Below are 17,906 nucleotides of genomic sequence, written 5' to 3'. Positions count from 1 at the left end.
GTAACATCCATGTGTCCACTCCTTGGTTGATACGTGTATTAAAACAGGAAAAATGCCCCTTTACAGCCATTTGTGGAAGATGACACTGTGTAATTATAATCATTGTTAGTACGTGGACAGTCTGTGGAGAGTCCCTCCAAAAAAAGGTTCAAAATGCTACCTGTATTTGAATTGAACCTTCTATTTCAAGGGCTTCTAATTTTAAATGTGCAGTATAAGAAGAGGAACCTCAGGAAATTAAACAGAGTCCACAGAGTCCACTTAAAGTAAGAAACTCACGTGCTGTTCTGCATTGCTAGATACCCATTCAGTTAATTTTGCTGTCTATTATAAGTGAGGTGTAAAATCTAAAATAATAGTCATACACTTTTCTAATTCCAACTTTAGCAAGTGAGACGACAGTGACATTTTTGGTGGTAGCCTCTGACAGACACCCGCTGGGTTCTGGACCCCACTTTGGAAACCACAGGTTTAAACTATGTGGCATTGCCTCATTCGATGACAGTACAGCAAAGCACTGTGTTTGTGCCATAGATAGCATGTTCATTTAATGAGTGAATAATATCCCCTGCATGTCCAATGAACTGTGTGCTGGGGGCATGGGCGAGTGGCAGGAGGGGGTGATGATAACACAATAGGAGTGTTAGGGAGTGTGGGAACCAATTCTCCCCCAGACAATGGACACTTCCCAGTAGCCACAGCGTGCCCATTCACTATCAGCTGCTGGGCCGGCGTAGCACGACGCTGAATATGCACCAGCACAGCACAATGCTGCTTTCTCCCAAACAAGACTAGACTGTTTCCTATCCCAAAGACAACACAGGGCAGCTCTAGCCTATACACAGCCCGATTCTCACATAACCAGCCTTTTTCTCACTCACTCCGTGTCTGCTTGTCTCAATTGCTTTCTCTCACTATCACACACACCAAAAGAGGGTAGCAACAGGGCCAGGGATTGTGGAGATAGGCTAGAGCTGCCATACTGTAACTAGGCCACTGTTTCTCAGCACCAGAGCTGCTGGTCTTTGAGATATTCTGGGCTGAAATGTTATTAGTGTAACCCAGTTTACCAAGTACCAGGTGACTGCTGAAAGAATCGCTTCCCATGGGGACACACACACATACACACACACACACACACACACACACACACACAGTAAAGGACAATGCATGCAAAGAAGTAATAAGTAGGGGGAAAAAGAAACTTTCCAGGAGAAAGTTGATGGAAATGTAATTTGGTATTGAATTCTGTTGTCAGAAAGATGCTTATGTCAATGGGAAGTTGGCGTGTGTGTGTGTGTCCATGTGGTGTTCTAGTGTGACCTAGACCCAAACCGGTACCCAACCTTTTAATTTGCGCGCACGCCCTTGGGTTGCTGTGGCAACAGAGCCTGAGAACTAAAGGGAAGGGTGGGGCTGAAAGAGAGGAGAGCAATGAGACGCAAGCGTGAGAATTTTTAAATGTCACTGTGCTCACTCTCATACACACACATGGGCGCACACACACACACACACACACACGGGCGCACACACACACACGGGCACACACACACACATGGGCACACACACACACACACACACACACACCAGAGGACTGAGCATCTATTCTCCTATTTTGACACAGCAGATTCACACACTGACACAAACTGAATCTCATTACCTATAATTTAGGCATTAATGTTAAATATGATTTACTGCAATTGGACCAGCAATTAAAGAGAGTAATGAATATCTTAAGACAACATTTCACTGCTTTCCTATCTTTATACAGTATATTCAATTATGACCATGTATTCACTTATAATTAGCTCTCTTTACCTCAGAGCTTCTGCACAGAGAAGACACTTTAACTGCATTTTAAAAAGAGATATGTTTCAATCACTGTCACTTTTATCTTCCTGGGAAATTACGCATCTTTAAAATTCCAGTTTATCTACAAATACTTTAGGTAACTTGATTGTCTCTTTTTTACAGCAATCAGGGCAGTTCATGTTGCTGAAACTTTAAAGGCACCCTGCTGAACTTCTTCTAGTTGGCCGACCATGTAAACAGGTCTGCGGACAAAATAGTCAACTATGGGCTTTACTACATTCTGCAACAGTTCATCTCCACAAGGCGTATGCAAGCATTGTGTTTGTTGACTTCAGGTCAGGTCAGCGTTCAACACAATTATCCCTTATCTCCTCCACTCCAAATTCACCATCTTATGGTATCAGTGTCCACCTGTTAGTGGACCTAAAACCAGGTGACTGAATGGAAGAATCAGGTGAAGCTGTAGAAATACACATTCAGTTAGCTGACGGTCAACATTTCTACAGGGGTGCAAACTCTGCCCACTGCTCTTCTCCCCTCAGTAATGACTCCACCAATATCCATTGATCGCTCATCCGATCTGTTAAACTCCTGAAATGTGCAGAACACACAACCATCATAGCCCTATTCAAAAAAGCAAGGAGTTCCACATGCTATTTAGGACTCTTGAACCAGGAAACAGGCAGGAAAACAAAATGACTGTAGTCCCCTCACACCTTGGACCTTCCCTTTAGCAGGTGCAAGAGAACTCTACATGCCATATGTACTAGAGAAAACTATTTCTTTCCACACCCTATCACTCTGATGGTCATGTAATATCACAATCCTTGTGCAGCAGCAAGTGAAGAGTTGGTTTGTGAGAGTTCCTTTATCATATTTCTTCATACATGTTCAGTCATTAGGAGAATGTCTGCATTTACGTTTAGACAAGTGAGATAAATCCTCAATAATGTCTTAGATGTCTTTCAAAAAGTTTGTTGTATTATTGTTTAAAATATGACAATATAAAAACACACATTGTGGCAGATATTTAGGGACTATATCATTATTAATTTTACAAACTAGGCAAATATGTATTTCTTTTATCTTTACTCACACTGATAATATAATTTCATTTTTCTAAACTGCTTATAGAGAGGTAATGTGAAATAAAATGCCCATAAGTGGGGCACACCGCACAGCATAAATCAGGAACTGGAAACCTCTACATGCAAAAAGCTATTGACATCTGTAGCACCTTACTATTCCATTATGCATATTTTATTCTGAAAATGAATGTGCCGTTAACCTGAAATATTTAACGGTACACAACAATATACAGATATGAAGGGAAAATAAAGTGGGCTCGTTATTTTTCCCTCTGTACTGTCTGCTTCAGCAAGGTTTTTAATGCACTGGTTTAAACCATCACCTGTACAGTATCAGTAGGCCTTTATTCTTGCAAGTACAACGTGTAAAATGGGGATTAATTATATCATTTAGAAGAAGATTACTCTCGTAACAGTACCTTATTGTGATGTCCTATTGTTTTTACAGATTCCTCTCCTGTTCTAAGGCATCTGAAGTGAGCTTTGGATATTTGAAAAGCCATCGTCCCTTAAAAATATATATATTTTTAAATGTTCTTTCAGTTTTTGCAATCGCCTATTATCTGACGCAGTAAGGTTTAGCTTCCTACAAACTACTTATTGTAAAACACACATCCGAATGACAGTCTTCTGGTTTGTATTTGGATATGCATCTGCATAAATCTGACTAAATGGCTTATGTTTTATTCTCTTTTAGCCCATTCATTTCAAACAACTGAGTCTTATCCAGATCATTATGGCCGCCGTGTCAAGGTCTCACTGCGTTTTTCTCCGCGTTAACACTTCTCTTACTTGCATGGAATCGGCGCTGATGATTTCTCCCTGAAGCCGTTTTCCGATCTCGATAGCCAGCTTTGATTTTCCGGTGCCAGTAGCTCCCAAAATCACCACCAATGACGGGACTACCGCTCTCCTCAAGGCACACTGCACACGAGTGGACGCCGCCATGATACTTTCTCCTCGGTGCCCAGCTGACATTTGTGCGCATGCGCAGTAGGCGAAAAGATGAGCGGTGGGTTCCGTTAACAGGCAAAAAACAGTTACTGTGGCAACCGTGATTGATGGTGCTAGGGTTTTAAGTGTAGCGTATTTCATTTTCGCAAACAAAAATTTAATTAATTTTACGTGTGAGCCTGAATGGTTTACATAACTGGTAAACTACTTGGACAGCATTATCAAATTGATGTAAAACCAGTTTAGCTAAAACAATTGTGTTTTGCTTATCACTCCTTGTTGCTGCATTCATGAACAGATGAGATTGTAAATCATTTCCTACGGTAAATGTTATCAAAGGGAATTTAAGCATATTTCATAATGTTGCCATGGAAACTGTCAGAGCCCCACTGAAGTGAGCTAAAGATGCTTGTCGTCATGGCAAAGATGCCAGGATGGGTTACCTTGGAGACTGCTTAGAGCAAATTGTGTATGGGTGAGGGAGACCTGTTCAATCTTACAGGTGATTGAAATGATAGAAAAATTACATTAATATACTTGTGTGTGTAAAGGAGACAGAAATTGATGTCAAACCATACATTTTTTTATTTTGACTTACTCTCCATACATAGAGGTTTATGAGGTACAGAAAAACAAAACAAAGTGCTCAAACAAGGCTCCAAGATCACCATAGTTAACGTTCCAAGAGTAAGTAATGAGCTCCTAACATGACAGTGGCAACAGCAGAGACCAGTGACTAGCATGAGTCAAACAAAGTTTTAAAGTTAGGGTAAACCACTGCTGAGTCCACCCTATTGAAAAGATCTAATCAGGGCTACTGGTGGTTTGTGCTAAATTAATAAGCAGAAGTATCAATACAACCAATTTATAAAAATTGGAATATATATTTTATTTATTTTTTTATTAGTGGTGAGATCAAGGATTTGTTCAACCAAGCAAATGTTGATTCCTCTGATCTAATGGTCTCTTTTTCCATCTCTGAGGACATCTTATAATTACAGCATATATTATTTCTCACAGCCTGACGCTACAGACTTCTTGGGAGTTTCCTGAGTGCTGACTAAAGCAGGGCATGCTACTCGAGATGATAGAGTCGTTTACAGTACTAGATACAGGGCTACAGTGGTTTCTGTTGCATGGCTTATTGGACGACAGGGAGCACCGGGTTTGCAAAAAGCACAGAAAAAGCAGTAACGTTAAGGTCACTAAAAGGCTACACACAGCCAAAAGTTTAATTGGTCGATCCTTTTAAGTCCGCCCCCGCCTTTCCAATCTCTAAATCAGATTTAAGAGAGTGCTACAGCTACAGTGATGGGATTAAATACAGGAGCATTTCGGTGCTTTCCACTTCAGAGAGAGAGAAAGCAAACCTTACATGCTAGTTCACCACATAACCACCAGTGAAGCCCTACCAGCTACTATAACAAAAACAGTCATTAGCACACACTGAAACAACTCAGTAGGAAAATATAATATATAAAAAAAAAATATATAAAAAAAACTTTGTCACCTCAGACAGAAACAAAAATAACACAAGTAAGCATTGCAACAAAAAGAAAACTGTGTAACAAAGTGGCTAGTGTGATCAATGTTCAGTAAGTGTTTTATTTTGACTCTTTTTAATAATCATTTTATTAACAAAAATAGAAGCTTTGAGTTATCTTTGAAAAGCCAGCAAACTTGGGCCCAGTTTAGCACAACGGGCTGAACAAAAACTAGGGTGAGTATAGTAGACAGCTCTGGTTTTGGTTTAGAAGGGACTGTACAAGTAATGGAACTATATACATAACATCCAACAGGGTAGTCTACATACATTGAAAAGGCTTCTATAGGCATCAACATCAAATGCAAAAAAAACTAAATTTCATAATATATAATCAGACAGCAAGATGAAAGAAATATACAGATGGAACTTAACAGGCTTCATCTTCAAGCAAAAGTTGGCAATATTGATGACATACAGATTCAATCTAAGCCATTTTTTTAATGGTTTCTTTTGGTTAAATCGTTTGAAGCCGACATTCATCTTTTGGCTGGTCTCCATGGCACATCAATAATCAAGAGTCTCATGGTAAAGATTTTCCTAGTGATTTTGCCAATTGTTTTTCAGAAATTTTAAACGATGTATGGAAACAGGGTCATATTTTCTTCAAAAAGAAAAAAAGCTACAGGACACGCTGGTACTGTGGACATGGTGATACTGTCAAAACATCTCTGCTGCGAAAAAAAACCCCAAAGATTTGACTGGACACCTGCAAGAGTTATAACTTTACCTGAGCTATTTCAGAGGTGCAGAACATTTTGTCCTTCCAGTTGTAACATTACTATTGCAAGGCTCAGTGCAGTCCAACTACAAGCCCCCTTGCATCTCCATTATCAGCAAGCCTTATGCTAGAAACTCCCCACTGCTGACAAGGAAAAAAGAACAAGAAATTGAACAGTTTAGATGCCGTGAAATGGAAGACAAAGTAAATGAAAAAAAGATTTGAGAGACAAACTCAGCAGAAATAGGCTCAACTTGATGACAATATTATAATACAAGTTGTATGCCAAGCACTAAGACGCAAGGGGATGCAAAGAGGTTGTAATTCAAACCTTCAGTCTGATATGGTAAGGGAAGGTGCCACTGCTGTGCGATCACATTTAGCTCCATCACAAAGAAAGATGTATGACCAGACCATACAGCAGTTAAACAGCTCAGTTGTTGCAATTTATCAGCCAAAAGCTGCTACATTCACAGCAGGTCTTCCAGTAGCAAGCAACAGTTTCTAACATTTTTAGCAAGAGGGAATATCACAGTTTGAGAGACCTATACTGAGTAACCATGGACATATTTATCCGCCTGCAAGATGCTCCACAAGATCAGTTTCTAGCTCATTCGTTCTGACGAGCTCGTGGCCTCAATCACTCAGAAGCTAATGTGCAAACCAAAAACCTAAATAAAAACAGAAAAAAAACCAAACACCACCCGCAACAATCCAAGGTGACCAAGTCAAAGTGAACATTAGTGTCTTTTTTCCTTCATGTAGTCCCATTCAGTTCTGTGAGTGTATGTGTTCGGGACAGCCAACCCTGCCGCTCAGGACCTTTTGAGCTGAGCCAGCCGCTGCAGCAGCTGCAGCTGCTTGGCTTTTAGCTGCTTCCTCTCCTGAGCCTTCTGCCTCTCGCTGACATGCAGCTGCTGCAGGTACTCTGTGGCTCGTGTGAGGATCGCCACCTTGGGAGTCTTGGGGCAGTCTGCTAAGCCCGGGATCTCGTCACGCAACGACAGAAAACGTGAGCGCAGGTCGTTCCGTCGTTTGCGCTCGAGGAAGTTGTGCGCCTTGCGTTTGTCTGTGTCCTCGCAATCGGAGGACTGGGGACTGGAGAAGTGGGAGAAAGAGTGTTGCTTAGGGGGTGAGATTTGGGGATAGAAGGAGGAAGAAGAACAGGAGGAGGGAGGAGACGAAGGCGATGAGGAGGAGGTAGGAGAGGAGGCGCTCAAGTTGGGTGACTCTGACCTGACTCCAGGTACGGTCACACAAGACTTTCTGCTGTCTAAGTTCAGAGGGGTATGGCCCGCCCGGGGCTGGTGGTAATATGAGTTCTGGTGAGGCTGGGTCGCCTGCACGATGGCCTCCTGGCGAACCCTCTTCCGAGGTGGTTCAGGTGGTGAGGGGAGAGTGTCTGGGGAGGGGGCAGCATAGTTGTGCTGCTGTTGGTGGATTGAAATGTGGAAACGCTTCATGCCGGGGTCTAGGGGGTCGGCGCGCACCGTTATGGTCACAGGTTTACGGGTGTTGACCAATCGACGAGGCTTACATTGCTGCTTGTGCTCCACTGTCACCACATCAATCTCCTCTTCATCCTCATCCTTGTCATCTTCATCTTCTGAAAGGGCAAAAGAAATCTATTAAATAAAATGCTTCACTGTCGAGTAAAATGTGGTTTAAATGGCAAGTAACAGTGCCACCTCAGTGGACACACTCCCCCAATCCTGCTGCCTCCTTAAACCTATTAAAGGACTGTGTAAAAATTAACTTTATACAACATCATGAAACCTGCATTATCGGTTTGGACGGACACACACACACACAAAGATTTCACACTCTCACTAATGCCGTGAATCATCGTTGCATTAGATCAGCTCCCTTACTGGAAATTCCCTCTCTTCATTCATGTGGACAGAGTGAGGATGAGAGGCAGAGACAAGTTTGGTTAAGAATCACTCAGGTGAAAATCACCAACTGTTCAACTTATTAAAGTGAGCTGACTAATATTCAATGCTGCACACATTTAAAACCATTTGCTGCTCTATTTTCTGGAGTGGAAAGGCCACATTAAATATAAGAAAAGGTCTTATTAATGCAATTCCTGCCTGGACTCATGGGAGAATTTCAATGCTCATGTAAATTCAAACACAAGTAATTCCATCTCTATGGATTTATCTGCTCAAAAAGTACTTCTTTATATGATTTACACAATAAACGGAGGGAGGGGCACTTGCCTATTATTTCCAACAGCTTTTATATGACAAAAGACGACATCTCATATTACAAGGCACACAGCACCAATTCCCTCTAGTACCCCTATAAGCTCTCTTTATTGGAGCTTAAGCATACATTTATTGCTCACGATTGCTCATTCTACTCGTCTCTGAGTGACATTATCCCCATGAAATGGTGTGGAAATGCTGTCTCAAAACTAATGTCAAAGAATTTTGACAGCCTAGCCCGGCCTCCTAAATGGCTAATCCCGCTCTATTCACAGCCCAGGCTGGCTGGGGCCAAATCCACCCACTGACACAATTGGCGCTGCAGCCTGTTGAGTGGAGGAATTCAGCAACAAGTTCTCTTTGTGACATTCCACACACTATAACGCATGATCCAAGCTCAACAATCACATGGCAGCCTACATACCAAACTTACTCATATGGGCTCATGAAGTGGAAATGGAAAAGGCATGTCTCAAGTAAGGACCATTTAAGCCACACACACACACACACTAACAAAAAGAGGATAGATTTTCCACCGCTTCCCCTCCTTACATAAAGTTCCAATAATGAGCGGTCTGTGTTGAATTCATGTCAAAAAAAACAAACAAACTGGAGACAGCACAAAGGGCATATAAGTCAGACTGGAGGAACAGGGTTAGGTAGCAGCTGGTCTGCTGGAGTCCTGCCAAGCAGCAGATGTTTCGATGGGCGTGTCACTCTGGAGCTTCAAGCATGTGTTGCATGCACCAAGGTATTGCAATGCAATCATCATGTGCTATGCCAACCTCTTAGTGCCAGATAATATTTTGCTTTGATTAGGCATTAACTAAATGAGAGGGGGAAATGGCATTCCAGGTCAAATAAACCCAAAGTCACTCTTACAAATAATTAATCAGCTGCTGGAATCAAAGGAAGACTTCGTGAACTGGCAAATGGAGAGTCCATCTTTTCAAGGAAATATACAGGCAAATAAGTAGAGACAGTCATAAATCAGTGCAAACTACAAGTCAGAAAGAACCATGATTGACTGTGTAGAATGGTTTGTGTTTCGTCTGTAACTCACCTGAAGAGTCGCTGTGAGACTCTGAACCAGAGGACACTTGTTTCTTACATCCACCGATTAACGGGAAAGTCAGCACCGCCGCGGGATCAACACAGTCCGTAACCAAGCCACTGTGGGCTGCCGTGTCAGCCGGGGCATTCTGCCCCCTCCCCGGGGATGTGACGCCAGTGGCTTTGGCAGGCGCCCCTGTCCCGGGACAAGAGGCTGCGCAGCGCTCCCCGACGACTCTCTCGAGCTGCTGGCCAGCCGAGAAGCCGCTCCACATGCAGTCCTGGATGATGATGGAGCTAAGGTTCCCGAAGGACTCACTGGCCGTGGTCAGCTTGCAAGGAAAGTCCTGCAGCTGGTGGTGGTGGTGGTGATGGTGCTGCTGCTGCTGCTGCTCGTCCTCCTGCCCCAAGAACTGGGAGACCCATTCCAGCTTGTCCCCCAGGGACGGGTGCCCCAGCCCGACCCTGCCCGACCCTTCCACTGCCCGGATAGGGGACATGGGCGGGGTCGGTACCAGCTCAAATTTCTTCCATATATCCTCGCTGGGAGCTGTAGACTTGAAGAAATCCTCGTCCGGATCGTGGTCGTCGTAGAAATAATGTTGATAGTGGTCGAGATGATCCATGTCCCAGTTTTCATAACGAGAGGCGGTGGAGCTTATGCCCGGCATGGGGGCTGCAAGCACGGAGAGGAGGGGGGGGGGGGTTAAATCACTCCCTGTTCCCTCGTTCTGCAGGGGGGGTAACATAAAGCAAAAACTAGAATCAAAACATGTTTTCACAATTGAGACATCAGTCCCTATAAGGTCACTGACCGTCATCAGTCACACACAGACTGGAGGAAGAGGGAGAGTAACACTGGTGTTTGTTTTATTTAATCCAAACACAAAGTACCATCTGCTCAAATGCCGCAAGTTAAAGTTAAACTATTGTGTCTTTCTGCTGAGAAGTTCAAGTTTCGCAATAGTGTTTCATTACATAACAGTGTTGTAGCTTTATGCTGTGACAGAGAACTGGGGGGGGGTTAGGGGTTCAACTGACTGCTCAGCAGAAAATAGACTGATTAAATTAGATTGAAACAGATTAATTGGATAGACAGGTACCCGTCCTGCCTGCCAATAAACCTGTTCAGACAGAAGAGTAGTTTGTTTAGCTCCTCCTTGTTTCAGCTCCTTATCAGGCTTAGAGAATTCAGCTGCGACCAGGACGCGCCGATCACTTAATTAAGCAGCAGACGCGCTTGAAAGCTGAAATCCCCTCAAACTTAAGACTGTTGATTTATTATCAACAGAGCCCCCCCTCCCCTTTTCCTTCCCTCTCTCACTGCAGGTTGTGGTTGTGTATTAACGTCGATATTAGAGAAGTCGTTGCGGATATACAAACATACATTAAAAAATTAGCTATACCTGGTGTTACGGGTGAAAAACCTTTCTGCGTCTTCATGGATCCGCCGTGCGCAAATTAAGTGTCCGAAAAAATGCAACAGCCGCGATGTTTCCCTACGAGAAGTCTGCTTCAAATGTGGGGTTTCTCGCTGATTCGTTTTGGTGGCTTTCGGGTTGTAAACAGCCGCCGAGGTAAATGAGTCCGTTTGGTCACAGTCCCACTGCTCAAAGGGCTGGACAGGATTTGGCTGTGGTCACTTTCTTTGCAGACTACTGCACTATATGATCCGAAAGAAGGCGAGTTGGCTATTATGCATAAAAGGCGGGTCGTAGTAGGGGAGCCACGCCTGCTGTTTAAAGGTGCAGCACACTCAAATCACCCACCGAGCGCTGCAGAGTGAGAGCAGAGGATGTGACACTGATTTCATAAAATGACACAGTTCTGCTTTTGTAACAGTTATGCAGACATAATAACAACGTGTGTATGTGACAGTGTAAAACAACCTGTGTGTAATCACCATGCTGCAGAAAAGAGGCTATAATAAAGAGTGGAACATGGTAATAGGTGTGTGTGTGTGATGGCTACAGTAATTTTATGTGGACATATGGTTGCAGTATCTGGTGTCTTCAAGTTATCTTGTAATCAATGTCAAACCTATGATGTGTGGAGCCTTCCCCCTGTGAGAGTCAATGTGGAAGCAACTCCACAGATGGACACATAGCAACATCTTGCCATATGAAACTTTCTCAGTCTCTTTTCTTTTAGTCATGAAACAACATTGGACAACCGTTCCCCCCTCCACTCACTCTTGAGAGTGATGATGTGGAAATATATGTCCTGTAACTGCTCCTTTCAAGTTCCTTCCCCAGCACTTGCAGCAGACAGCGTGAAATCCTTGTCTGTCTACCATATCTTCTTTGTTCTCCTCTCCTCAGTTTTACCCCTCTCTCATTCCTCCCCCATCATCCCGTTCATGCTTTTATCCCCATTCAGGCCTGATCAAAAAGATCTTGACCCTACACGAAGCCGGCAGTTTATATCTTCTGTTTCCCTGGAGAATGCCTACAAAGACATAAAGCTAACAGACGTGAGAAAGAAAAGCATCAATCTTTCAGTTTTGCTGTCTGTATCACATTGTCTCACACAGCTCGTCCTGTTCCTGATCTCTCTTTCTCTTAGTGCTTTCATCTCATTCCTTTTCTGTCTTCTTACATACTTTGAAATGTCTAATCTACCCCCCTTCTTTGAATTAATCATCAAAAGTGAATGAGTGCAAAGACCAGATCTTAAAAATGTACAAAGAAAGGATTCTTTAGATGGAAAAGGTAGGTCAAGTGAGTTTAAGGAGTCTCCACTGTTTTAATCATTTAAATGTGCAAAATGTGCAATTTCCTCTTTAAACCGGTATTTTATTGATTTGTAAATGTAAATATGGTTCTAGAAAATGCTCTTTCCGTGAAGATCCTTATATGGATTTGTTGTGGTGAGGCTCACAGGGAAATTGCTAATTTACAGTAAGTCCCCTTTGGATTAGAGAACCTTGTTTGCATGAAAATAGGAGGGGTAACCAGTGATGTGCTGCTGTAAAAGCCTTGATCTGTCTCCCTCTATTTTTTTCTCTTTGAAAATCAACCACACATACAGTACAGTCCTGCACAACACAGCCTCAGGAGTGATGAGACAATATCACTCATGAGTTACTAATTAAGTGGGGAAAAGGGGAAAAGGGGGCGCTGATAATGTTGATCCCAATCTTTCATATTAATATCTAACATTATGGTGGTGGGCAACAACTTGATGCAGAAATATGGTGTATGTGGAGCTTTATGACTGAAACTTTAGGAGCTTTGTATATATGTATATATATTTATGCAAACAGCTGGGTGCAAAAGTTTGCATCCCGTATTTTGAAATGTCAAAAAGAGTAAAACAAATATTTGTTCAAATGTTCTTTAATCTAAATCTACATTTATTTTTAATTAATTTATTAAGGGGGATGCAAACTTTATATTTACACACACAAACACACACAAACACATATAGAGATTGTAAATTAACAAATATTGTTTAATTTGTACAAAAACAGAAACGTGAAAACTAAGCTATCAAAAACTTTTTTAGTTTTGTGTAAAGACTGCTTGAGTTATACTCATGTGTCAAAGCTACATCGTACTTCTAACGTAGGTTTTGCAATCCTACGTAGACCCCCTACATCATACCCTGATGTGCACCTTCCCAGAAATGGAACTATGCATTGCAATAACAACTTTGATGGGTCAACTGGATCCTACTGCCTCCATTACTTCATAGGATGTACCATCTCCTTCAACATGTGTTTCCATTCCTGCCTTACAGTAATTTTAATAACAGTAACTTCAAAATCTGTTAGCTTCAACTCAACATGATCCGTACAGTTTAGAATCAATTGTAACCATAAAATTGTCAGGTATGAAGTTACCACACCCACAAAATGCTAAGGTGATGCTGTAGCCAGTCACATCCCTGCGAGCCACCTAATTTGTGGATTACTTTGTAATATGATGGCATACTTTAATTGTTTACCTTGCACAAAAGAGTTATTTCTTCTGAACCTGTGTAACCCAAGACATTGGAAAGGACTTGAAAGTTGGTTAGTCAGTAAAACATTAGCATCTGAAGTCTTTTTTCTTTAAACACAGATTGTAACACTCATGTTAAATGTTTGTTTTCTTGCTCCTTTGCAGAATGTGATATAACATACTGTGCACACAATTGTGATTTATTTTAAGACAATGTGGTGGCTTCATATCATTAGAGTAGATTAAATGAGGCTTTAATGATACCCATGGGGCTGTCACAGCACCAGCAGCAGCAAAGTGTAGAATATAACTTTATAATACAAAATACTGCAGATAAAAATAATTATCACTTTTTAGTGAAGCAAATATAAAAATATTTTAAAATTTAAATGTAGGTTTTCTTGAATAAATCTATAAATATCATACTGGTTTGCAGTAAGATATTGTTGAATATGCACATGTGTAATCTTGCCATGTCATTCAGATTATAGGTTGGCCATAAAACGTTTGAAGGAAGGATGAAAATACACAAAAGAAAGAGATGGAAATGAAGAAAGGAGTGATGGCAAGGAGGAGAGATGATATATGCTGACCCACCCATCCAGCCTCCTTCCTGGGTCAGCCACTCCTCCTACTGACCTGGACTCCACTTAACTCTGACCTTCTAGACTGATCAATGAACATCAAGTCTGGGCCCCTCCTATCAGCGCGTCTATGGTGTCTGGGTGGCACAGGTTAACTTCATGTAATCTGCAAGACTACAGAGGAAAAATGACAGCTGCTACCCAATGGATAGTGTTGACCTCCATACACGCACACACGCACACACGCACTCTCACACACACACACACACACACACACACACACACACATGCACAAAGTTAGAGAGAGGATTAGCTTGCAGTCCAGATGCTCATTATATTGAGCTATTGCACATTAAGCTGCACACACCCTCATTTCTTATTTTCTTACTACTTGCCTCTTGTTATATTGTGTGATAAAGATAGTTTTGTTTCCTGGTAGAACTGTGGTGAATGGAAAGTCATGTTGAATTAACAAAAAGAAAAAAATTGGACAGAATAAGCATTCAACAATTTTCTTAGGGACTTTGGTTTATTTACTGAATAGAGTTATAGGGTCACTTTTGTTACTGTTAATTTGTTATTAATGTTTTTAAATTTAAAATCAAATTATAAATACTAGTAATACTACAGATGAATTTCCAACCCCTCACATTTTATTTGGGATGGAGGCAAACATCACATAGTTGAATATTCTTTAATTCTACATTTTGTGCACTGGTTGATTTTAAAGCCCTATATTGTCACAGGTTAAAACAACCATATTTTAGACAAGTACAAGTACTGTTACACTTTCTTATATAAAAGTCAAATCATCTTTGCAAAAATATACCCAAATATGAATAAAAAGTAAGTTAATTTAGATATACTTTGAGTGAACATTACTTCATTGAATTTTTTGTAATATAGGGCAGCATGTCAAATTAAAATACTTTATTGGGAAATGTAATTCAGATTACAATGTGTAAAAAACTCTACTACACCTAAAAGCACAAGAACAGAAAAAGTACAGAAAAAATGGAAATGTAATTTGTTACGTCCATTCACACATTTCTGCCAACAGGACTGAGCGTTTCACATTTTTGTGTTGTTGTTGGTTTTTTCCTTGCCTTTCCAACTGATTAATAAACTGCTGCGCTCATGTACAAAAGGATTATGTCACATATTACCATGCACTATTCAAAATTTAGAAACACTGGAAATGTGATCATCTGCAAAAATTACAACAGTGTGTTTAATCAAATGAGATATTGATTTGAAATGTAATTACAGTACAGCTACCAGGCACATCAGGCAGGTAAACCAGCATTCTGCCTTGTATGTATGTGTTTCCGCACAAGCACATATGACACACCCAAATTCCATCCATACACACACATCAGCAGCATTGACTGTCAAACTGTTGATACGCAGTAGCTTCTCTTGCCTCTTCAGTGACTTTTATTGTGTTCTGGGTAGAAATTAGTTCTGGAGGAACAGGCTGTCAGCACAGATTGTACCCGGGAGAAAAAGAGAGAAAGAGAGATAGATAGATAGAGAGAGAGAGAGTTAAAGGCAGGGGGTGTGAGTGTGAAAAAGAGAGTGTGCAACAGAATGACAAGCGTGTGCAGGAGAAAGAGGGAGAAGGGGAGGACAACGATGCTGTGCAAAATGTTGAATTAGAGGAGAGTGTGAAGAAGGCAGGGACAACTGGAGAGGGGGTATTATATATGAAGAGAGTGGTGGGGGGAAAGGGAGGAGCCGGGGGGGAAGAGAAAAAAGAAACAACATGACTGGGATCTTGGGAGGTGACGAGATAGCAGTTCACAGGAACAGACTTGAAGAAAACGATGCTATTACATAAATACTTGGCAGGGCAGCATTATTGAGCATTCTTGAAATGCTGCACACTCTGACACATACACACATACACACAACAGATATATACACAACCTAGCACTCAGTCAGCAAAGTAGAACAGATAAACCCACATATATGCATGCAAACCGTAGTAAACAAATACAAACAAATAGAGCTCTCCTAACGCTTTCACTGATAAATTGCCTGCTGTTTTGCATTTATGTTGTAACACTGTCTGGCAAATTATCAGTATGTGTGCATGTGTGTGTATGCGTGTGTGTGTTATCAAAGACAGAGCTGATTGTTTTGAATATGTCCACAGATTAAGGATTCACTTCTGCTCTGTTGGCCATTGTTTTGTGAATTATTTTCTTACTGTATATCACAGTTTCTTCATACCAGCAGGTCAGCTGCTTGGAAATGGGTAAATCAACTCCAGCTTGTCAAAACCCATTGTTAACCAATAGCAGACAAGCATTTGTTTATCTTTTCATGATAAAAATTAAGCATCTGTAGTTTGTTTGCTTCTACTTAACATTAGCAAAAACATCTCTAGACACTATATGGTTCTTAACATCCTAACCAACGACAGAATTAGCACAAAATATTGGAAACAATCTTAAAGAAAGGTTGGGGAGCCCCTTCCCTGTCTGTGCTCAGGGGCCAATTTTTCATAATCTATCCATGCAGAAAAAGACAAGGTTGTGATGGAGATAAATAATTTAATAATTCAGCAACATCAGAATTCCTTGGAAGTAAGTTTTGTTTTTGGTCACTGGATGAATCTGCTGTAATTTCAATATTCACTCAGTCTCACTGAGACTTTAGCTTCTAAATGCTCCACAGTCTACCCAGGCTGAATTAGTTTGGTGCTTCCTGCCCAGCACCAAATGGCTTTTAAGATTACAGGAAACCATAAATAAATGCAATCAGAGTAAAAACAGTGACATCTGGGGCCAGGAAACCAAAACAGTGAGCCTAAAGACTCTACACAGCTGAGGAAAACTGCAGAGTCAGGTGATAACTCTTTGTGGGTTCATCACTATGAGCGACCCTTTTCATGTTACAAATATTAATTTGAACCACTGTTGATATTGGACTACTGATCACAGCAGCTTTAATTAGTAGTGGTAGTATTATTTTGAACCCATCCATGAAAAGCTGAGTAAATTAAGTTAATACTGACTGTATCATCATTCAAATGGTGCATCTCTATTTTCCGTAACATCTTTTCTTACATTACGCAAGTCCTTCACCTACTATGCCCTCTATGCAGGAGATCAGAACACACTGTTCAGTGCTGAGACATCTAGTGGTGAAAACCAATATTTCAACACTTGACTATTTGACTGGCACACTGGCCTTCACGCTGACTATGCCTAGAGACAGCAGCTTTGTATTGTCTGTACAAAAGTGCAGACAAAATATCATTCAGCATCATTCATCATGCATCATTCATCTGCACAATCATTCAATCTTCCTCTGATGTACATGATGTACAAAATGTGGATAGCACTAGTCACAAGAGCAAATAGCTGTTAAGGAAGGAAAAAAATCAAATTAAATATGTGTCTACATCCACTTGTGGTGAAACCGCTAAACTTCATTTGTAGAAACATTTTCTGCATTTTCCTAATTTGCTGCAGCCTTGAATCTGCCTGCTGGCTTTTAAACACAGAGAAGATGTAACCCCCATCAAGCTGATACAGAACAGTCTCTGTACTGTACGTAGGTGGCATTTGAACAGGCAACACCACTTTGATGCAGAACAGGTGTCAAAACAACATCATCATCAAAAAATCTGTACCCCATCAATTGCCACAATTAAAGCCATGACAATGTAAGTAGGTGGCAATTTTTGCAACTTCCTTTTGAGAGTGTGGGACCTACATGTCTTTTAGACATCAGTTTCCTGTTACTGTCATTGTTTAAGTTAGATTTTGTCTTGTAAGTGTTTCATTAGCACAGGGGGCAGAATCAGTTAGACACTTGGGAATCACTCTGTACCCTTCAGTCCATTAGAGTCTAAATACAGAAAGGCAAGTGCTGTCATTCATCTACCAATCCTTATGAGCAAGCATCTGTCCCTAAAAAAAAAAAGTTGTGAAGGTGATGTATTTAAGGCTGCATTCAGGAAGATTTTTACACGTTTCACATGTCA

At 41.2% G+C, this 17,906-nt stretch overlaps 2 protein-coding genes across 5 annotated transcripts in view; both read right to left on the bottom strand.

Moving 5' to 3' along the window:
• Positions 1-3,903, bottom strand: part of trit1 (tRNA isopentenyltransferase 1) — a 32,596-nt gene extending 28,693 nt beyond the window's left edge. The window contains exon 1 of one of the 3 annotated variants that reach the window (XM_067506350.1): positions 3,697-3,903. In XM_067506350.1, coding sequence (XP_067362451.1) covers positions 3,697-3,888 — 192 coding nt within the window. In that variant the 5' untranslated portion in view covers positions 3,889-3,903. Of the gene's footprint in view, positions 1-3,692 lie in introns of all 3 variants that reach the window. The other 2 variants (XM_067506361.1, XM_067506372.1) reach the window with 2 other exon arrangements.
• Positions 3,904-4,421: 518 nt separating this feature from the next.
• On the bottom strand, positions 4,422-11,126 carry myclb (MYCL proto-oncogene, bHLH transcription factor b). Of its 2 annotated transcripts, none has more exons than XM_067506326.1 (3): positions 10,788-11,126; positions 9,392-10,057; positions 4,422-7,724 (listed from the first exon to the last, which is right to left on the bottom strand). In XM_067506326.1, the coding sequence occupies exons 1-3, from the start codon at positions 10,822-10,824 to the stop codon at positions 6,934-6,936; spliced, it is 1,494 nt and encodes a 497-aa protein (XP_067362427.1). In that variant the 5' UTR covers positions 10,825-11,126; the 3' UTR covers positions 4,422-6,933. The 2 variants fall into 2 exon arrangements, with proteins under 2 accessions (XP_067362427.1, XP_067362438.1); XM_067506337.1 differs by having other exon boundaries at positions 9,392-10,112; positions 10,788-10,929.
• Between the last annotated feature and the right edge of the window lie 6,780 nt (positions 11,127-17,906).

This window comes from Channa argus, chromosome 1, assembly GCF_033026475.1.
Source record: "Channa argus isolate prfri chromosome 1, Channa argus male v1.0, whole genome shotgun sequence".
NCBI classification, from domain to species: Eukaryota; Metazoa; Chordata; class Actinopteri; order Anabantiformes; family Channidae; genus Channa; species Channa argus.
Note: the sequence above shows the minus strand (reverse complement) of the source record. Positions and strands in the feature narration are given on the sequence as shown.